At 32.9% G+C, this 19,316-nt stretch overlaps 1 protein-coding gene across 2 annotated transcripts; it reads right to left on the reverse strand.

Annotated features, from left to right (window-relative positions):
- Nucleotides 1–2,840: 2,840 nt before the first annotated feature.
- Nucleotides 2,841–18,258, reverse strand: LOC108905977 (lethal(3)malignant brain tumor-like protein 3). 2 transcript variants are annotated; one of them, XM_018709087.1, is made up of 7 exons: nucleotides 18,166–18,258; nucleotides 15,405–17,821; nucleotides 13,684–13,912; nucleotides 12,969–13,010; nucleotides 9,736–10,047; nucleotides 7,143–7,365; nucleotides 2,841–3,409 (listed from the first exon to the last, which is right to left on the reverse strand). In XM_018709087.1, the coding sequence occupies exons 2-7, from the start codon at nucleotides 17,817–17,819 to the stop codon at nucleotides 2,935–2,937; spliced, it is 3,696 nt and encodes a 1,231-aa protein (XP_018564603.1). In that variant the 5' UTR covers nucleotides 17,820–17,821; nucleotides 18,166–18,258; the 3' UTR covers nucleotides 2,841–2,934. The 2 variants fall into 2 exon arrangements, with proteins under 2 accessions (XP_018564603.1, XP_018564604.1); XM_018709088.1 differs by lacking the exon at nucleotides 12,969–13,010.
- Between the last annotated feature and the right edge of the window lie 1,058 nt (nucleotides 18,259–19,316).

The following is a 19,316-nucleotide window of genomic DNA, read 5'->3' on the forward strand; positions in this document are numbered from 1 at the left end:
TGATGCATTGACGGTACGGAGCGGTGTACTTAGGAATCTAGACGTGCTACAATTATAGGGTAAAAAATTTAACACGGCCAAATGAAATTGATTTAAAATATTTTCAAGTTTGTAACTTCACCGCTAGGGGGTGCAACTCCTATAGAAAATTAGCATTTTTCCAAAATTCCTTTACATAACCTAAGTTGAAAATACGCTGTTAGATACACTGTTAAACTCTTCACAAGTTTTGTTTGAACTTTTATTTTGTTATTACCATAGCAATGCCAGTATGAAGGATGCCATCTTAAAATTTTTAAATTGTCATAACTTCTAAATGTCTTCGGTTTCAAGAAATGATCATCATTTTAAAGAACTATTAATAAAATTTATATTTATGATATGGGAATAAAAATATTTTCCTGTGCAACGATAGACGACGCTAATAAAAAAAGTTTTGTAATTGTCACCGTTTACTAAAAAAATTAAATGCATCGATACAGGTTTTTTTTCATGGCTTAATAGACCACTCATTAAGAAAAACAAATACACAAACCAGAGGTCAATAACTTTTTAGTTTTCAAGTTATTGCTAAAATAGTGCTAGAATATCCTTTATTTAGTTCTCTAAATAACATTGACATAATCAAAGCCAAAATTAAATTGTAAAATTATACCAAACTTGTCCTTAAAAAGTACTGCTTGCTTTATTTTTTAATAGGTACAATTTTTTATTTTTTTATTAATTCCAAATATCTGAGTATTTATAAAGATTATTGTTTCCAACGAGGCAGGCTATGCCCTATGAAAATAGACAACTGAAAAATTATGTCAAACGAAATGTGACAGCTCTTCCTACAGTGTTATCAGTTTTGGAAAAGTGCTTTTTACAAATTTGGAAGCGCATGATATATTGGCAGTTTATTTTCAATGTTTAAAAAATGCCATTACAGCTTTAAGAGAATATGTATAGAATATGCCACACCAGAGAAGTATTTCAGCGTTTAGCCAGACGCCACTACATTCTGTAAGAAGACATTGCAGTGCAAGAACGGAAGATAATATTCTTAATGTGTTGGCTCGTGTCCATGTAAAACCCCAAATAAGTGTTAGGAAATTAGTTAGATACCTGGGAATTTCATATGGAACAAAAGTACTTTTCTCACACAAGTGATACTAATTTTGCACGAAGCAAGAGCTGTCACAGTTCGTTTGACATAATTTTTCATTTGTTACATTACAACAACAATCTTTATAAATACTCAGATATTTGGAGTTAATAAAAAAATTAATCATTGGACTCATTGCAGTTATTAAAAAATTTTCAAAATGTAGCAAGTTTTAAAAACAAGCTTGGTATAGTTTTACAATTTAATTTTGGCTTGGACTAAGTATGTCAATGTTATTTAGGGAACTAAATAAAGGAGGATGTTCCAGCACAACTTCACTATTTTAGCAATAACTTGAAAACAAAAAAGATATTGGCCTCCTGTTTGTATATATGTTTTCCAATAAATGGTCTAACAAGCCATGAAAAAAAACCTATATCTATTCATTTAATTTTTTTAGTAAACAGTAAACGGAGACAATTACAAAATTTTTCTGATTAGCGTCGTCTACCGTTGCGCAGAAAAGTAATATTTTTATTCTTTAAAATAGGCCGTCGTTTCTTCTGGTTACACCACTTTAACGGCCTAAAAAAAGCGTGTCTTTGACATTTTTTTTATAGAAGGAAAGGTAAGAGAAAAAAAACTGTTTAAGTAGGCATGTATTTAAGTGTACAGAAGAATTTTTTCATTAAAAAATATTTCAAAATGGTGGCACTGAAGCTATTCTCCTGAAGCATGTTGCCGTCGAGGCGTTCCGCGACACATACTATAACTAGTAAATTTCAAGATAAAAAAAAAATTGCTCTTAATCTCATGGGTATAGCTAGAGAAACAGGTACGGGATTGTAAAAATATTGTTTTTTGTAAAATTGGCAAGTGTTTGAAGTAAAACGTTCAAGTTTTGACGAGAAAAGGGCAGCCATTTGTTTATAACTGTTTAAATTAACTTATCGAAAAATGTACGTAGGTGTTTCTTTTCAAAATGTTGTTTTAAATATATGGTGCCGTTTTGAAAAGGCGTATTTCGAGAAAAACGCGTTTAAAGTTTTAAAGTGAGACAAAGAAAAAAATACAAAATTTGACTGCTTGAATTGTACGCATACTCCCTAACGACATCTATGAGTGCATTAGAGTAGAAGTTATACATCAATAGCTTAGAAGGTAGGCCGTACCTTCCGAGCAAGTATGTTCACAGCGCAGGTAGCCTTATAAGAGACGCCCGACACCCTTCAGGAAAAGCGCAAAATTAAACAAGAAAAAATTATTTTATGACAATTTAAAAAGGACCCCGCAACTATCCTTATGGAAAACCGGTCCCGGTCGAATGGTATAACACTTTGCCGAATGATAGTCCTCAATGTGTCAATCAAAAGAGTCCATGGGACCTAGGTCTGAAAAACTACCGTTCTGAAGTTACAGCCTTCTGAAGTTATCGAAATCCATGTGCTCGATGACGATCAAGTCAAGTTTTCTGAATGTGCTGAAGATTTTAACAGTGTATCTAAAAAGTGTATTTTCAACTAAGGTTATATAAGCGAAATTTTGAAAAAACGACAATTTTCTGTAATACTATACCAGTTGCGCCCTCTAGCGGTGAAGTTCCAAACTTGAAAATATTTTTGCAGCACGGCTAGTTTCCTATGTACAACTGCTCCATACCGCTAATGTATTACCCTTTATATGTTTTAAATACCTGGTTTCTTGAAGTAAATAAAACTCCATTTAAAAAATGAAAACTTATAATATTCCATATTTATACAATAATTTACATTTTCTAAATAAAATAAATTTAACAATTGCTCATATAATGTATAAACAAAGCAAACGGTAAAATATCACTTCTGTCATTACGTAAAAACCTTCTCGTCCACGTGCTGCCGCAATAAAACTATGCTATTGTATAGCTTCACCGCAGGCCCCACCTTAATGTTCAGAATTGATAAAATGTCCTTCTGGCTGAGAGACAGCAGGGCCTCTCCGTCTATCTGCTCGCGCTTAAACAAGTTCGCGTCGTTCTCACAACACGGTAAGGAAGTAATAAAGTCCACCACTTCACCGTTCGACCACGACCGGGGGTCCACGTCCGTGGTGATGTACCTCTTGAGGAAGTGCGAGTGTCTGAGCCACGATTCCCTCTCTGCCGGTAGGATCTTCGACTGCTCGATGAGCAGCATCGCCTTCTGTTCTGCCGCTTCTGAAATGGGGGAAGATTCTAGTTTTTTCTCCTTCTTTCGAGGCTTCTTCTCTGGGGGTTCGTCTGCGGGGGCGGGTTTTGGCTGCTCCAGACGCAGGTACTTTGGCGGCCTTCCCAAACGTGGCTTACTGCAACAACAAATAAAAAGTAATGGATTTCTTTTCGACAAGTTTGACAACTGTGATTATTGACTGAAATAACAGCATATTCATGCAAACCTGATGAAAATTATAATTTATTGCTGACATTGATATTTTGCAATAAAAGTTGCAAATCAAGTCTTGACATACATAGGGTGTTGCTATTAAAATGGAATATATGATAATAAAAAATATTTTCCAATAAAGCCATATAGTCTCTTGACTAAAAAATATGAAAAAAATAAAGTTTTTTAACAATATAACTAGAGATGGGAACATTCCTGGAAAGTTCCATAGAAAATTCCGGAAATTTTCCGAAATTTTCAAAAATATTTTTTGGATTTGGTATTGTGTCCTACATACCATCAGCTTTCCAAAAAGACCAAATACTTAGACATTTTTGTTTATGTTGGTATAAATATTGGAAAAATACGAGGGTGGTCTGAAAAGTTTCCGATCTCAACATGAAGATGGCAGCCTTATAAATAAAAGCTAGTGAATTTCGTTGTTCATCTGTTGACAGTTACTCACCAAAGTTTCAGCTATTTTGGACACGCAGTTGTTATGTAACAGTCGTTTGAGTGAGTTGATGTGAGTGTTTTTATGAAAATGGACAAAATCGAGTATCGAGCTGCCATTAAATATTTGTTTTTGAAAGGAAATACGCCTACGCAAATCAAAGATGAGTTGGATTCTGTGTATGGAGACTCTGCACCATCATTTACCACAGTGAAATTTTGGGCAGCTGAATTTAAACGTGGACGTAAGAGCTTGGGAGATGATGAACGATCCGTTCACCTTCGTGGACAATTATTTTGCAGAGAAAAACGCCGAGTACTATTTGGACGGGTTACAGAGATGGGAGCATCGCTGGAAGAAGTGTGTAGAGTTACAAGGAGACTATGTTGAAAAATAAAAAAAAAAATTCTGAAAAAATGTCTTGTTTCTTTGTTAGGTCGGAAACTTTTCAGACCACCCTCGTATAAATTATTTATCATCGGTTAGTAAAAAATTACATGGTGCAGGTTGCAGTGCGTAAACACTATACAGTATACATTATACAAAACTCTATTTATCTTTAATTTTTAACAAACAAATAGTAAATACATTAAATAATTATACTTGTTTTAACACGTTGACTGCGGTACATACCTCGGGGGGTATGTACTCATAAAAAATATGCGAATCTCAATAATCACATTTTTACTGTATCTTGTGGAAGTTGCAGAATCTGTACTTTTTAGAAATAATAATTTTTCTATTATTTTCTTTTCAAAACTCTTTGCGAATGAAAACGTTAGTATCCTAGGATATACAGTTACAGATACATGCAAGTTTATAGCAATAATTGTGTTATTTTTAATTTTATAGGGTCAAATGTAAAAAAAATTACATATCCCCAGGGATATGTACCGCACACAGAAGAAGTTTTGTTACATATCCCCGAAGATATGTATCACAGTCACGGACAAAGTATGTTGAGATTATCTCGCAGTCAACGTGTTAAAATGTAATTTGGTTCAACTATCAAAATTTATTTTAAATTTGAAAAGGAGGTAATTTATTAATTTTGTATTGCTCTCTATTATGTAGATTGTAGACTTAACAAAGATTAAAATAAATAAGTGTAAGTGTTTTTTGATTTATTTGGATATGGACTGGTATTTCGAATTAACCAAAAGTTCGAAATTAAACGATTTTTTCAGGTTATGTTCACAGAAGTTAGAAGTAAATTGGCTCCAAGTTTACAAATTGTTAAAAATATTCCCGGAAAAGGACCACGCACGTTTCTTATGGAAAATAGGTTCCGGCCAATTTTTTTGAAACTGCAAAATGAGAGTTCACAACACGTCGATCAAAAGTCTCAATGGGCACGTAGCTCTAAAGCCTCCCCGAACCCTACAAAACCACCCCCAAATATCGCGGAAGCACGTAACAGACTATATTGGTGGATTGCCTAACCAAAATATTTTACTACTCTAGTGGGATCTATAGCTATTAATTCAGTTGTATGTGACCACTTATTAGTGTTATCTGTTGTTAACTTTTTAAATCCACCGTATGACACCAAAGAAAACGGCAGAAAGCGAAATAGTACAGGAAAACAATTTTGTAGAAACATCTTGCTTATGTATAACTTTGAGACGTGTTATTTTAAAGACATCATATTTTTTGGATGGTAACAAACCGCCATACATTAAAAAAAATTCGAATGTTTATAAACAAATCTATAAGTAAAATTAATTCAATTTTTAAAATAAATATTTTACTTATTATTTTATTATTATTAATTTGTAAAATGTACATAATAAACGAAAACACTTAGTAGGCTGATAGATTTGAGCAATTTTTCAAAATGATTTCAAGTTTTTAATAAAAAGCATTTTCTATCATTTTTTAAAGAACTGTGTTTAGTCTGTGATTCTTAGTGTCATTGACCTAGTTTAGGTGAACAATACAATATATCTGATGTGATATGACAACGGTACAATAAGTTGGGTAAAAAACAAACAGCCAACGTTAAATTTGCAAAAAAGAGAATGGCCAAATATGTTAACACTTCATTTTATTACGTTTATTTCAGTTTTCAATGGATAAAGTAGTTAACTTGCTGTGAAGTATTAGTTTTTCCTGCAATCGAAATAGTTAAATTTTATAGTTAAAATTTCATGTACATACTGTAAATGTATAATCATATGCTCTTTATTCCGGAGTTTAGTAACAGTACTGTGTGTTTGTGTCTCTTTATTGTTAAATTTCTGTGATAATATGAAAAAATATGTATACAAATCAAGAAAGATTTGACAACAATGCATACCATAGCTCCGAATCAGGTATGTTACCACACACTGTTATTTTGAGGTTATATTAGCTTGTCCAGCGGCGGGAATTACGAAAAAAAAAATTCAGTTTTACAAAAGAATTTCACAAAATAAAACTTACATGCGTTTCTAAAGATTAAAGGTAGCCCCCGTATAAATATGACCCCAATCACCTTCAATATATACAGGGTGATTCATAACTTAATCAAAAAAATTTAGGAATAAATGCGGCATGAGAAATGGAGTCAATATCGTAAACAAATTTTTTGTAAAATCCTTAAAAAAAGTTGTAGTACTTTCAACCGTTACATAGCTGGACAACTGTAGTCTCTAGGCGTCATTCGTAACACACGTGGAGAGCCACGTGGCCTCAGCGACTCCGAATACTGAAATCTGATTTTACAATCGTCGTTGCGATAGTGTTTACAATAGCTTTTTAATAGTTAGTGTCAAAAATGGCTTGCGTGTATAGCAACTCCGAGGTGATGGATATCGTTTTAATTTATGGTGAAGCAAGACAACATTTTTTGTGTTAGTTCGTAGAAACTAAGTAAGAAGGACCCAAATATGTTTATACGTCGGTGGACAAAATTTTATTATGTCAAATTATTTTATTAAGTAAAACCACAAATTAATTTTATTAATTAATAATAATAGCGGCAAAAGGTGCTATAAAATTCTATTTATTTCTTTCATTTACTGAATTTTTAATGGAAATGTGACTTCGAATACAAATACAGAAGAACCTTGACCTACACACAACCAGTAATTTTTTTAGAAAGTAGAAGAGTAAGGAAAGTAGTTCACATTACAGAGGAGTAACACATACTCTTTCACTTTTATATCTCATCCTAATTTTAAGATTTTTATGCCCAAATGCCAATATAACAAACACTTACATTTTGCACTCCTTGGGCTCCCTTGATATGGGCACGACAGCTTCGGGACTGCGGTCGGGACTCAACAACCTGTCGGGTAATACTCTTTCGGCATCGATATTCTCCTCGGAATAGGGGCAGTACTTCTGAGTGGAGTGGTTGGCATACTTGGGCCCCTTGATGTGGCCCTGACCCCTACAGCCCACTGTGGGGCACTCCAAAAAGTCATAGACATCGTCAGGGGCTGAAAAATTAATAAAGACATTATAAATATCCATCAATAAAATTGAATATGAATTGTTTCAGCTGGTATCTATTAAAATGGTTATTTTAATTTATATACAAGGGGTAATTTTAAGTGGAGATCAGTCTTTTACGTACATGCGACCTAATTTGAAATTAATTTGTTTTAAATCAAATAAATTATAATTTAGTTTTTAAAATACCCTAACAACAATTATACAAACGGGTCTCCGGGTCTGCCATGAAATAGATCTGGTAACCCTGTGTATGAGTCCCCTTATCGGTGTAGCCTGTTATTTCCATTTTAAACCAACTGTATGAAACTAATAGAATGGAAGAGAGACATATTTTTTTCAACGCTGACAATGCACTGAACATTTGAAAAAAATTTCAATTGTTTTTAGAAAAATAATACTTCTTGCATAAATTAAATTTAAAATCATTTCAAGTTTTTAAGTTTTTAATAAAAAGTGTTTGTTTTCTTAAAGAATATTGTTTAGTCTAAGAATCTCAGTGTGAATGACCTCTGGCACTGACCTAATTTTGGGGAACTACATAATATCAATCCACCTGATGTGATATGACAAAAGGGTGCTAGGACAAAAGAACAGACGTCTAACATTAATTCAATGAAATAAGAATGGCTGAATATGTCTACATGAAGGTAATTTCACGACTTTCTGTGTAAAGTACTGGATTCGAAATAGTTTAATTTTACGGTAAAATTTAAAGTGGTATTTAGTGAAGTGTCTTGTGTACGTATGTGCATAATAATATTTATGTAGGGTGATTCAGCCATAATGTCATTAATATTAAGGGAAAATAGGAAAACATGAGTAGAATACGAATATGTGATTAAAATAATTTTAAAATGCATATTTACGCTGGAAAGAAGTATTTTCAAAACATTATTCAAACTCCTTTTTATTCAAACTCCTTTTCGGACCGCTCCTGACCACTGACCGACAAGCTTTATTGAGAGTTAATCTTGACATACCGTAACATTCGGTCATTAACCTAGCTTTTAATATGTTTTTAATGAATAAATTTTTAGCCAGACATACGAATGAATAAGATATATTTTACATTTTAAATATTAACAAGTATTATTTATTTGTTAAAGAAATCAAATGTATAAGCATAATAATTGTTTTCGAATGTTAGGTAATACAATTTAGTATTTTAAGATTGTTAACATATTTTTACTACGTTTTATAATGAATATGAGTTCTTAATGTTATGTTCAATTATTTATTCAAATTGTAGTACAGTGCCGGCCCTTTGAAAGTGGACGATTCTTATTATGACAAATTTTTTCATGTCAGTGTCATTAGTGACTTTGCTTGGTAATTCAAGATGCCGCGTTTAACGGAACTAGAGAAAGTGAGAACTTTAACTTTACTTCAGAATGGTTGGTCATTGCAACGAGTTGTGGATGATCTGCATGTATACAAGAACAGCATATTTAAACTCAAAGAAAAATGGAATGTGGAGGGTCACGTGCGTTATGTTCACGGCGGTGGGCATCGAAAAGTAAGCACCGTTGAAGAAGATAATTTATTCCTTGACCACCTAGGAAGAAATCCTTTTGACCCGACAGTAACGGCTTCCTTCGAGACGAAATTTCCAAGAAAGCGGGTGAAAGATTTGCAGCTGAAGAATTATGTGGCCGCAAATAAAGTTGCTTTGACTCTCCAGCATAAAGAACAGAGTTTAGAGTTTGCAAGACAATTTGTAGGAAGACCAATCAACTTGTATTTCTGGACGAGAAAAGTTTTCAGTCTTGCTCCAGAGAACACAAGGTATTAGGAGTCTTATGTGAAACCCACAGAGTTCAGAGGAAGATTCTCTATTAACGTTTAGGCTTGGATAAGCTGCCAACGGTCTGGAATTTGTTGGAGGATGGAAGAACGCCTCATTAGACTGAGCTATGTGCGCATAATGGAAAATGTTATGCTGCCATGTTTTACCTTGGCCCTCAAAGTCCTCTGACCTCAATCCTATCGAGAATGCCTGAATGGTGAAAAAAATCTGACAGAGACTTTTGTCCGAATACGTGGTTAAAATTAATGACATTATGACTGAATCACCCTGTATAATAGTTATTTATATCAGTGGAGTTTAGAGGTGATACGGTGTTTGTGTGTCTTCATTATAAAATTTCTGTGTAATGTTATGAAATAACTTAAATGCGAATCAGGAAAGAGGAGAAATACTTGACAACAATGCATACCCTAGCTCTCAGTTGGGTATGTTTGAGGTTATACTAGCCTGTCCAATGGCGGGGTATGAAAAATTACAAAAAAATGTATGTATTTCCAAAGGTCAAATGTAGCTTTCATATAAAAATTAAGATTTATTTGGAACTTACTCAGTGGAGGTTCTATCGGATGCCCCGTCTTCTGACACCACCCCATGGGGTGGATATCGGGACTGTCGTCATCCACCCAGTAACTGTACCTATCCAACCACCCGTCGAAGTGTATTCGTATCTGATGCTCCTTGACGTCATCCACCGTGGCTACCCGAATGAGCTGGGGCACCCTTTTGTCCACGCACTCGAGCCTCATGCCTCGTTTGAAGCCGCAGCTGGGACGCTGCTTGAAGGCCCGTACCGGAGCAGCCACAGCCTTGGTTAACTTCAAGTAGACCTCCCATGAAAATGACTCCGGGTTGGGGTAGTCTGCAAGACATCGATTAAATAGTGGGAAGGTATCAAAGGGTTTATGTAGATCCCCATCCACTACAACGTAACGGAAAAATAAAAAAACCACTTTTTACTTTTGAGATTAAAACAAAACTGGAATTGAATATGATCTGTTCAGTTGTCAGAGTAGGTATTTGAATTTTCAAATTTGTTTTTTCGGTTTCAAAAAATAAAATAATCCATCTTGACAGTTCTATCTCTAACTCCCACTACAGTTGTAAAAGTGGTGGGAGGGGGCAAGTAGTAAGGGGGGGGGTAGATAGAGCTCTCATTGGGGGTAGCGTAAAACTAGTGCGAGGAGCAAGTAGAGGGGGGGTATATAGAGAAGAGATAGAGAACTGTCACTGGGGTAGTGAGAATTCTCTATCCACTTGCTTCTCCCATCACTTTTACTACTGGGGTGAGTGTCACTGTAAAAGCTCCACTTTTATTATAATAAAGCAGATTTTTGAAAATATAATACCCTTTAGTTTTGTAGTTACTTAATGATACTTTGATAATTATATTATTTAGTTCTCTTAGTAAATATTTTACCTGATGTATCAAGCTTTATGTGGAAAATGACTATAAATATACAGGGTGGAAGAAATGTTTAGATCAAATTCATTATTTCCTTTTCAACAGTTCTTACATTTTATTTATGGAAGTTGAATAAATAGTGTAATATAATTATATCTTCCTCAGTTCATAGTTATGTGTTACAAGATTCTGAGCAGAAATTATAGTTCTACAGGGTGTCCACCAAGAACTGCGTCGATCAATATCTAGGAAAGTACTGCACAAAAAAATTTGAAAATTTGGCAACATGACAATGTCCCTAGCGCGAGCACAACTAAAATATCTAGAACTCTCCAGCATTACCGGTTATACCGGAAGTCGACACCAACTTTGTTATTTTAAAAGAAACACCCTATATATTATTGCATTTTCGAATTCTACATGAAATTTGAGGGTCACTTTATTAAATATTCCCTATACCTAAGGAGTTATAGATTTTGAGATATTAATTTTTAAAGCAAAAGTTTGACAGACGCAAGGGTTCGTGGAGATACTAGTAACTATTTTCAGGAGCGTAATATCAAGTGGATTTTTGGTACCTGTAAAGGGCATAGGTAACACTACATTATGGTATACCAATAAATTAAAACATTTAATGGTGTAATAGGTGTTTCATTTTTGCTGTTATATTTTGATAACTTCAAACAGCTATAACTAACTTTGTTAACTAAAATGGAACACCCTGTATTTTTTTACTCTGTCGTATGCAGATTGAAATTTCCTTTCAAGCCATATAAGCATTGTTAGGGTTGCTGTTACCACTTTTAAAGATATTTGCAATTTTCTGGACACTTTTTCTTGTACCAGACCTGTTGTCAAATTGGCCATGACCAGAAACACTCCAAAACAATTAACATAATCTGACATTTGTCAAGTTAGTTGTCAAATTATTGTTATGTCTGTAACAGTTTTGCTGGAAATTTAAATAAAAATGCCTGAGTATCGTTTAAAAAAAATAATTCTCATTAGTATAATTTAAACGATCCCCAGGCATTTTTATTTAAATTTTTGGTAAAACTATTCAGACACAACAATAATTATTTGACAACTAACTTGACAAATGTCACGTTATTTCAATTGTTTTTGGAGTATTTCTGGTCATGGCCAATTTGACAACAGGTCTGATACGAGAAAAACTGCCCAAAAAATAGAAAATTGCAAATATCTATAAAAGTAGTAACGGCAACCCTAACAATGCTTATATGGCTTGAAAGGAAATTTCGATCTGCATACGACAGAGTAAAAAAATATAGTGTGTTCCATTTAAGTTAACAAAGTTATAGCTGTTTGAAGTTATCAAAATGTAACAGCAAAAATGAAACACGTAGTATTAAATGTTTTAATTTGTTGGTATACCATAATTTAGGGTTCCCTATGCCCTTTACAGGTACCAAAAATCCGGTTGATATTATGCTCCTGAAAAGAGTTACTAGCATCTCCGCGGACCCTTGCAGCTGTCAAATTTTCCCTTTAAAAATTAATATCTCAAAATCTATAATTTTTAGGTATAGGGAATGTATAATAAAGTCACCCTCAAATTTCACGTCGAATACGAAAATGTAATAATATATAATAATTTGGTGTTGACTTCCGGTATAACCGGAAGTGCTGGAGAGTTCTAAATATTTTAGTTGTGTTTGCCCCAGGGACATTGCCATGTTGCCAAATTTTCAAATTTTCCGGAGAAGTACTTTCCTAGATATTGATCGACGCAGTTCTCGGTGGGACACCCTGTATTTAAAATAAAATTTTTATGATGTCATCAGGCACAAACAATTGAACATGAAAAAGTCTCTTTAAAATGCAATACCAACATGTTTGAGAAAATAATATGAAATTTATTGTTTTGGAAATAATGGATTTATTCAATGTATTTCTTCTACACTGAATAACAAAATTTGCACCACTACTATTATATGGAGGGTCAAAGTCTTTTCTACATAAATTCAGTTGTTTTAACATTTATAAATTCACAATTTTGTGAATAAAAATTTTAATCTCATTAAAATAGAAAAGTTATACTAAAAGGCTACATCAACATACTTTTCCAAATAAAAATTTCAAACCACCAACATATTTAGATAAAAAAAACAAGTTTAAGTTCTCACATCGCTATAATAAGAAATTTACTGTTGATATTAATACAAAATAAAAATATTTATACTAAGTAAGCAAGTGTTATCTGAAATATGTCTTGATACCTCCATCCACCACAACAACAAACCAATTATGTCTTTCTATAACAAACGACCTAATCAATACCAAAACGACAGAAACAGCCCATATTGTTACAGAAAAAAATAATTTTGAAATTTCCCCATTCTGAATTGAACATTTACCTCTAAGCCAATTTTCACCACCTTTTTTCTTATGTGATTTATCTAGAAAAAAATTATTAATATTAATGCAGGAGACAGGAGCTTAATCTAAACTACTGATTTTTGTTTTAATTATGTGTAATTAATACCTACTAGTTTATTAGATCTAAACTCGATGAGATGATTAGAGGAGAGAATTTAAAAATTTTAGCATTTTATGTTAAATCAGCTTAGTGCCCACTTTTAATTTATTCTTCTTTATTTCACTTTAAATAAACTTTAAATAAAAAAACCAAAGTAATTCGATCAGTTTAAAATGACGCACTTCAAAAATTTAGCTTCAGAATTTGATTGAAAAAAAAATCCTATTACATTTTTAAGTACTTTTAAAATTTTACGGTTAAGTTAATGTAATCGAACCAAAACATTTTAATGAAGCTAAGACTAAGGTCTTTACAAAATACATATATATTTTTATAATTTTAAAACAAATCTTTTTAACTTACAAAAACTGTATTCGAATAACGTCAAATTTCAATCCATACCTTCCGAAATATGTATTATATGTTTTAAAAGATTTCAATTTAAATAACAATAAAACATATTCCTCGTCGATTTAAGATAAATCAGCTTAATTGGCCCCAAAATCGATCACAGCTTCACCTCAAAATTTAGTGTCCCAACCGAATATCATTTTTAAGTGTACAAATAATGACATTTTTAATTCATTGCTTACCATTTGGAGGAGTTAGGTTGTGCCCATACTGATCGCACCATCCCACTGGATGTATGTAAGGGGAAGTGGGGTCGGCCCAGTAATCGTAGATGTCATCCCAGCTATCAAAATGCACCAGTATCCGGTTATCCATCATATCACGTACCGTTGCCACACAGACTAACGACGTATTTTTTCTGTCGACGGCTTCCAATTTCATGCCCACCCGGAAGCCATTTGGACAGATTGCCTAAATAGAATAAAGGAATTACTCGAACTGATGGAAATCAGTACCAACATATACAAAGTGCCTTATAAAATGAGCCATGTTAGAAACCAGTGAAGTTCAAAAATAAAATAATAGACATTTCCTAGGTCCCATCCAAATTTTTTTAGGCATCAGTTTTTAAACAATTGTATTAAGAATTTTCTTTATTCGAAATCTAATAACAGATCATTCTACATTGAATTTCAAAATTTTAGGTGTTTTTGTAGTTTTTGAGGAAATGGTTTAGCTGCTAAGCTAAAATGTTTTGGTGTGATTATGAAAAAAATCAGAACAGCAAGATCCGGATGTCGATATCTTGATTTGATAGATACAGGACTACTTTTACTTTTTGACTGTTTTTTTATGTCAATAAATTTTTCTTGAAAATTTTATTTTTAAAGGTATTTTATTTCATGTTGCACTTATTTTGCAGTACTATACAAATGTTATAAAAAAAAAATATTGGTACTTACACCTTTTCAAAAATTTATATAGTTGTAAATATCATATTTGAAAGGAAATTTTATGTAAAATTAAAAATATTTAAATTTAGGTTATAACTTTAAAAAACTGGAAATTACAGCAAAATATTATGTAAAATAAAATTTATAAATCTACACAAATTGTCACAAAAAACATCAAAATTTTAAAAAACGTACTGCATCTCTTAATCGAATCAGAATATGGAGACGCGGTTTTTGTTCTTCAATATTTCTCAAAAATGAAGTCCAAGGCATCTTACCTGTTTTTTTAGGAGCCAATTTTTGAAAAATTGTAATAGCAATTTTCTTATTCCAACTCTAATATAATACAACATTGTTATACACCAAATTTCAAAATTTGACAGGAATTTTTCGTAATTTTTGAGGAGGTGAACAAGTACTAATTAAAATGTTTTGGGCTCTAAAGACAAACGGTGTTTTAATTTTTAATTATTTCTTATGATAAATAAATTTTTATTTGCGAAAACTTTTAATTTCCGAAGAAATTATTTTATTTAGTATTTTTCATAGAATCAAGTGGTATATGTGAAATTGTTTCAGAAATACATTCATGGCGCACTTAATCAAGTCATGAATCTGATGTTACAAAAAAATTATTTTTGGTTTCTAAAATCATTTTGTATAGTTCTTAATATCATATCTGAAAGGAAATTAAAGAAAAAAAAAAGAGTAAGAAGATATCATTAATAAAAAATTCTTAAATTTTGGTTATAACTAAAAAATCGAAAAATATGTATGTTACTAGATTCAATGTAAACAAAAAACAAATGAAACAATGAAAATAAAAAAGTTATTTAGCATAAAAAACGTGTTCAATTCTTTTCGAAAATTTAGCCTGTGCCATCTTAACTGTCTGTCTTCTCGGAAAATACAAGATATTTCCAATAGGGTTGAAATTACCCCACCCCCAGTAATTATTTACAACACATTAACACTAGCTAGTTTATTAAAAATTAAAGAAATCTACTCACCTGTCCAGCTCTATTCGAAAAAAGGTGCTTGGGAGCTGCCGTAGACTTAGTCTGTTTCAAATACTGCACCCAGTTGAAATTATCGATGGTATATCCAGGGGGTGGTTGTAAGACATGTCCAAATTTCTCGCACCAACCCATAGGAAAGATGTCCATACTATCCGCATTACACCAAAAGTCATAATTGTCCGGATATCCATCAAAATGTAACCTCAACCGGTACCCTACAGTTTCAGCCACTGTTAAGACACAGAAATATGAAGGGTGTTGAGGGTCTACACCTTCCAGTTTCATTCCAGGCCTAAATCCATTTCTGGTGTAAGGAAACGGGTCTTTAAACAGCTTCACTGGTGCAGGTTTAGCCTTTATGTGTTCAAGGTACTTGGACCATGAAAATCCTTTCTTTTTACATGCCCAAGGGTAAGACATGAATTTTTCTTGCGATGAGTTGTCGTTTGAGTCCTCTTCGCTGCCACTTTCTTTGATATCAGGCTTCAGTTCAGATTTTAAATTACCGTCCAAGTTCGCCTCTTTTTTAGGTCTCTTCTTTTTCTTTTTGAACTGGTCTTGTTTATCTTTTTTGTTTCTATTTTGAGACGACTCTTGGCAGTCGTAACTACAAAACTTGGGGTTGATGAATTCGGAAGGTAAACCGAAACAACCGCATTCCAAACAACGCATCTCTTCCTGGAAATCTACCTTCATCTTCTCCTTGGATTTCACTGCTTTCTTTTCCAAAATCTTTTTATATTCGTCTTCAGTCACATATTCAATGATACTAAATTCGTTCATAATAAATTTCAAACTTGAACCAGGTAATGTACCCACTTCATCGTCCCATACTAAGAGTTTTTGGAGATCACAGTCATCATTCATGTTTATATCACCCTTCTCTTTTATCACTTCTATTTCTATCTCATCGGTGAGGCACTTTTTAGGGTTCGTGGCTGACTCTCTATTCTCAAAAGTGCTTTTATTTGCATTAGTATTAAATACGTTTGCCGGAGTGGAAGTGCTGGTTACTTCCATATCATCAAACTCTTTTCTGTAAGAGAAGTTTGACTTGCGCCTCCTCTCTTTCTCAGGTTTTGCAGGTTGGCTGCTTGGAATAGTTATAATTACGTCTTCTTTATTACTAGTACTAGGTTTTATAACTGAAACTTCTTTGCTCTCTGAAACTGAATTTTTAGAGTTAATGTTGCAAATGATCAAGTTATTTGGTTTGTCCGTTTTACGATCTGCAAAATTAGAATAATTTTTCTTTAATATTGAGACTCCATGTTTAGGAAATCTCGGAGTGTCTTTGTGTAGTACAGGTTTAACTTCAGTACTCGAGGGAATTTTAGTTATAATAGTAGTGTTGCTGTGACAGTTATTTATTCTTAAATCACTTTGAGAACTTACAGATTCTTCCGTTATGGATAATTCGTAAGTTTTGTTTGTTATGTCGGATTTCTCAGGACTGTCTAAGTTGATAACTTCATCACATACCAGATTATTTTCGCTATTGCTGTCCACATCCATGCTGTTCTCATTTGAATTGTTTGAGAAATTATCACACATAACAGTTACGGTGGAAGTCGAGTCACTTTGTATTTGTCCGTCTGTTATCTTAAAATTATATATCTTTTGCTTTGTAACAGATGGTTCAGTTGTAGGTACAGGCATTGGCAACAAAGCAATTTTAGGCTGCACGCTATTAGTCGTGGCTGTAGCTGGTAAGCGATTTGTTGTTACTTTTGGCATTGGAGTAATAACGAATTTTTGTGCTTGGTTCTGAGACTGTATATAAGTGTTATTATTGAGTAACGGGAAGTCCTGCATTTTGGGAATATTTCCCGTAGCTAGCTGCACTTTACTAATATTTGTTGGTTCGGTGGGTTTGGGAACTTGTTTCAGCATTGTCAGATATGTCCCCGTTATTTTTGCTCCTGTAGAAACAGGAACGGGTACAACCGGAACTACATTTCCCTGTGGCTTTTGAAATACTAGCGGTTGAGGCCTGCCAGTTGCCAAAATTACATTCTGATTTGTTGGCAGAGCCATGGTTGTTGTTGGTAAATTCGTACTATTTTTATTATTTATTGCTGTGCCTAATGTTGCAAAATGAAATTGTGAAATATTATTGACTATAACATTACTGTTCGTTTTATTTACAGCAGGAAAAGGAATTTTTGCAGAATTTTGAATATAAACTAAAGGTACCACCTGAGTTTTCATTGTTATGGACGAATTAGTTGTGGTTGTAACATTGCAAAAAGATGTGGGAGCTTCATATTTTGATATGGTTACATCAGAAGAATTATTTTCTAATATAAGTTTACTACTGTTTGTATTTATTGTTATTTTCGAATTGTCCATTTCTTCCTGAGTTATGGACAACTCAGTGGTGTTTGTGGATGTAATTGAAGACATTTCTGCAAAACCGTAAATATCCAAGTTAGTTTTTCAAATAATACTAAATATAAACACATGAGTGAATATTAAGTTAAAATAGATTTAACCTGATAAGGATACCGAGAACAAAACACATTTTATCAGTTTCAAATAAACTAAAACTTTGGGATTCAGGCAGAAATTAACGCTTAACTTTAATAAAAAAATATTAAAATTCGCTATGATAAATACGTAAGTCCTTGCCTGACGGTTGTGATTGACCAATACAGCTTGAAAGTTTTATAAATTATAAAATAAAACACCAAGTTTATGTTATAATCTCGATACAAATTAATACATGATATAAAAATTGATTAATAATTACCTTCAGAAAATGTCCACAATCACCATATAATTAAAAAACTTAAATTTTATGACAGAACCAAAACTATTCATCAGAAATCACAGAATATCCGTGCAATGAACACCGCTCATGCGCAATCGGTGAGAGGGGTTAGAAGGGAGTGAATTTCCCTAGAGTTAATTTTCCCGCGCTTGATTTTGCTATAAAATTTTTACTTTTAAAAGTTAAGGATGCCACTAAATCTTACGTTTCAGAGCTGATGGAGATGTTAGATATTTATATTAAATTTGGAGCGAATATTATCTGTCCCTAACATGGTTTAAAGCCATATTAAAACTGATAGATATTTTAAATGGTTCCTATAACCATCCTTTCGCATTTCGTAGCTCTTATGTAAGCCGGGCTCACTTTGTGTCGAAAAATTTAAAACGGTTTATAGGTATTTTATTAAGAACGATATAAGACGGTGTTAGATTCGACAAATATGTCGATAAGGTAAAGATAAAACTGGATAGCTTTTAAAATGGAGTCTTGAACGGCCATTATTGTAGGTAGGTAATATTTATTAGAGTAGGTGTTAATCTCAAAGGCGTTTAAAAATGTTTTCCTCTTATAATAAATATGAACACTAATAAAATATGGAAGGACGAATAAAAGACGAAATATATAAGTAATTAAGATAAAATGGTTTATATAAACAGGTAGATAGATATTTAATTCAGTAATTTTTATTTGTTTGGATTGGTGTCTACTTAAAATGTAGCTACCCAGCTACCTATGAAGTATTTATTTAACTGATTGCTTGCAAGTAGAAAAACGGTCTCTAGTGCTTACAGACAGTAAACCATACCTAGGTGCGCAGTGTTTGTGCAAAAATGCAAACCAGTATTTCTACATAATTTATAAAACAGATGTAAAAAGTATCGTTTTTCTATTTCTATAGCGATCAATTCTGAGATTTTCGTATTTATAACGCTACGAGACACAGATAAGACTGGGTGTTAATTACAAATAATTAAATATTTTAAAATAAAAATATCTATATATCTCTCAGAGACGTCGTACAAATATTCAAGTAGAATAATGATTTATTAAGAATGTAATAAAGTATGTAAAATTTACCTGACTTGTAGTATAACGCGCATGCGCTTGTAGCTCATCAACACCGAGAG

The sequence above is a fragment of the Anoplophora glabripennis genome, unplaced genomic scaffold, assembly GCF_000390285.2.
Source record: "Anoplophora glabripennis isolate ALB-LARVAE unplaced genomic scaffold, Agla_2.0 scaffold113, whole genome shotgun sequence".
Classification (NCBI taxonomy): domain Eukaryota; kingdom Metazoa; phylum Arthropoda; class Insecta; order Coleoptera; family Cerambycidae; genus Anoplophora; species Anoplophora glabripennis.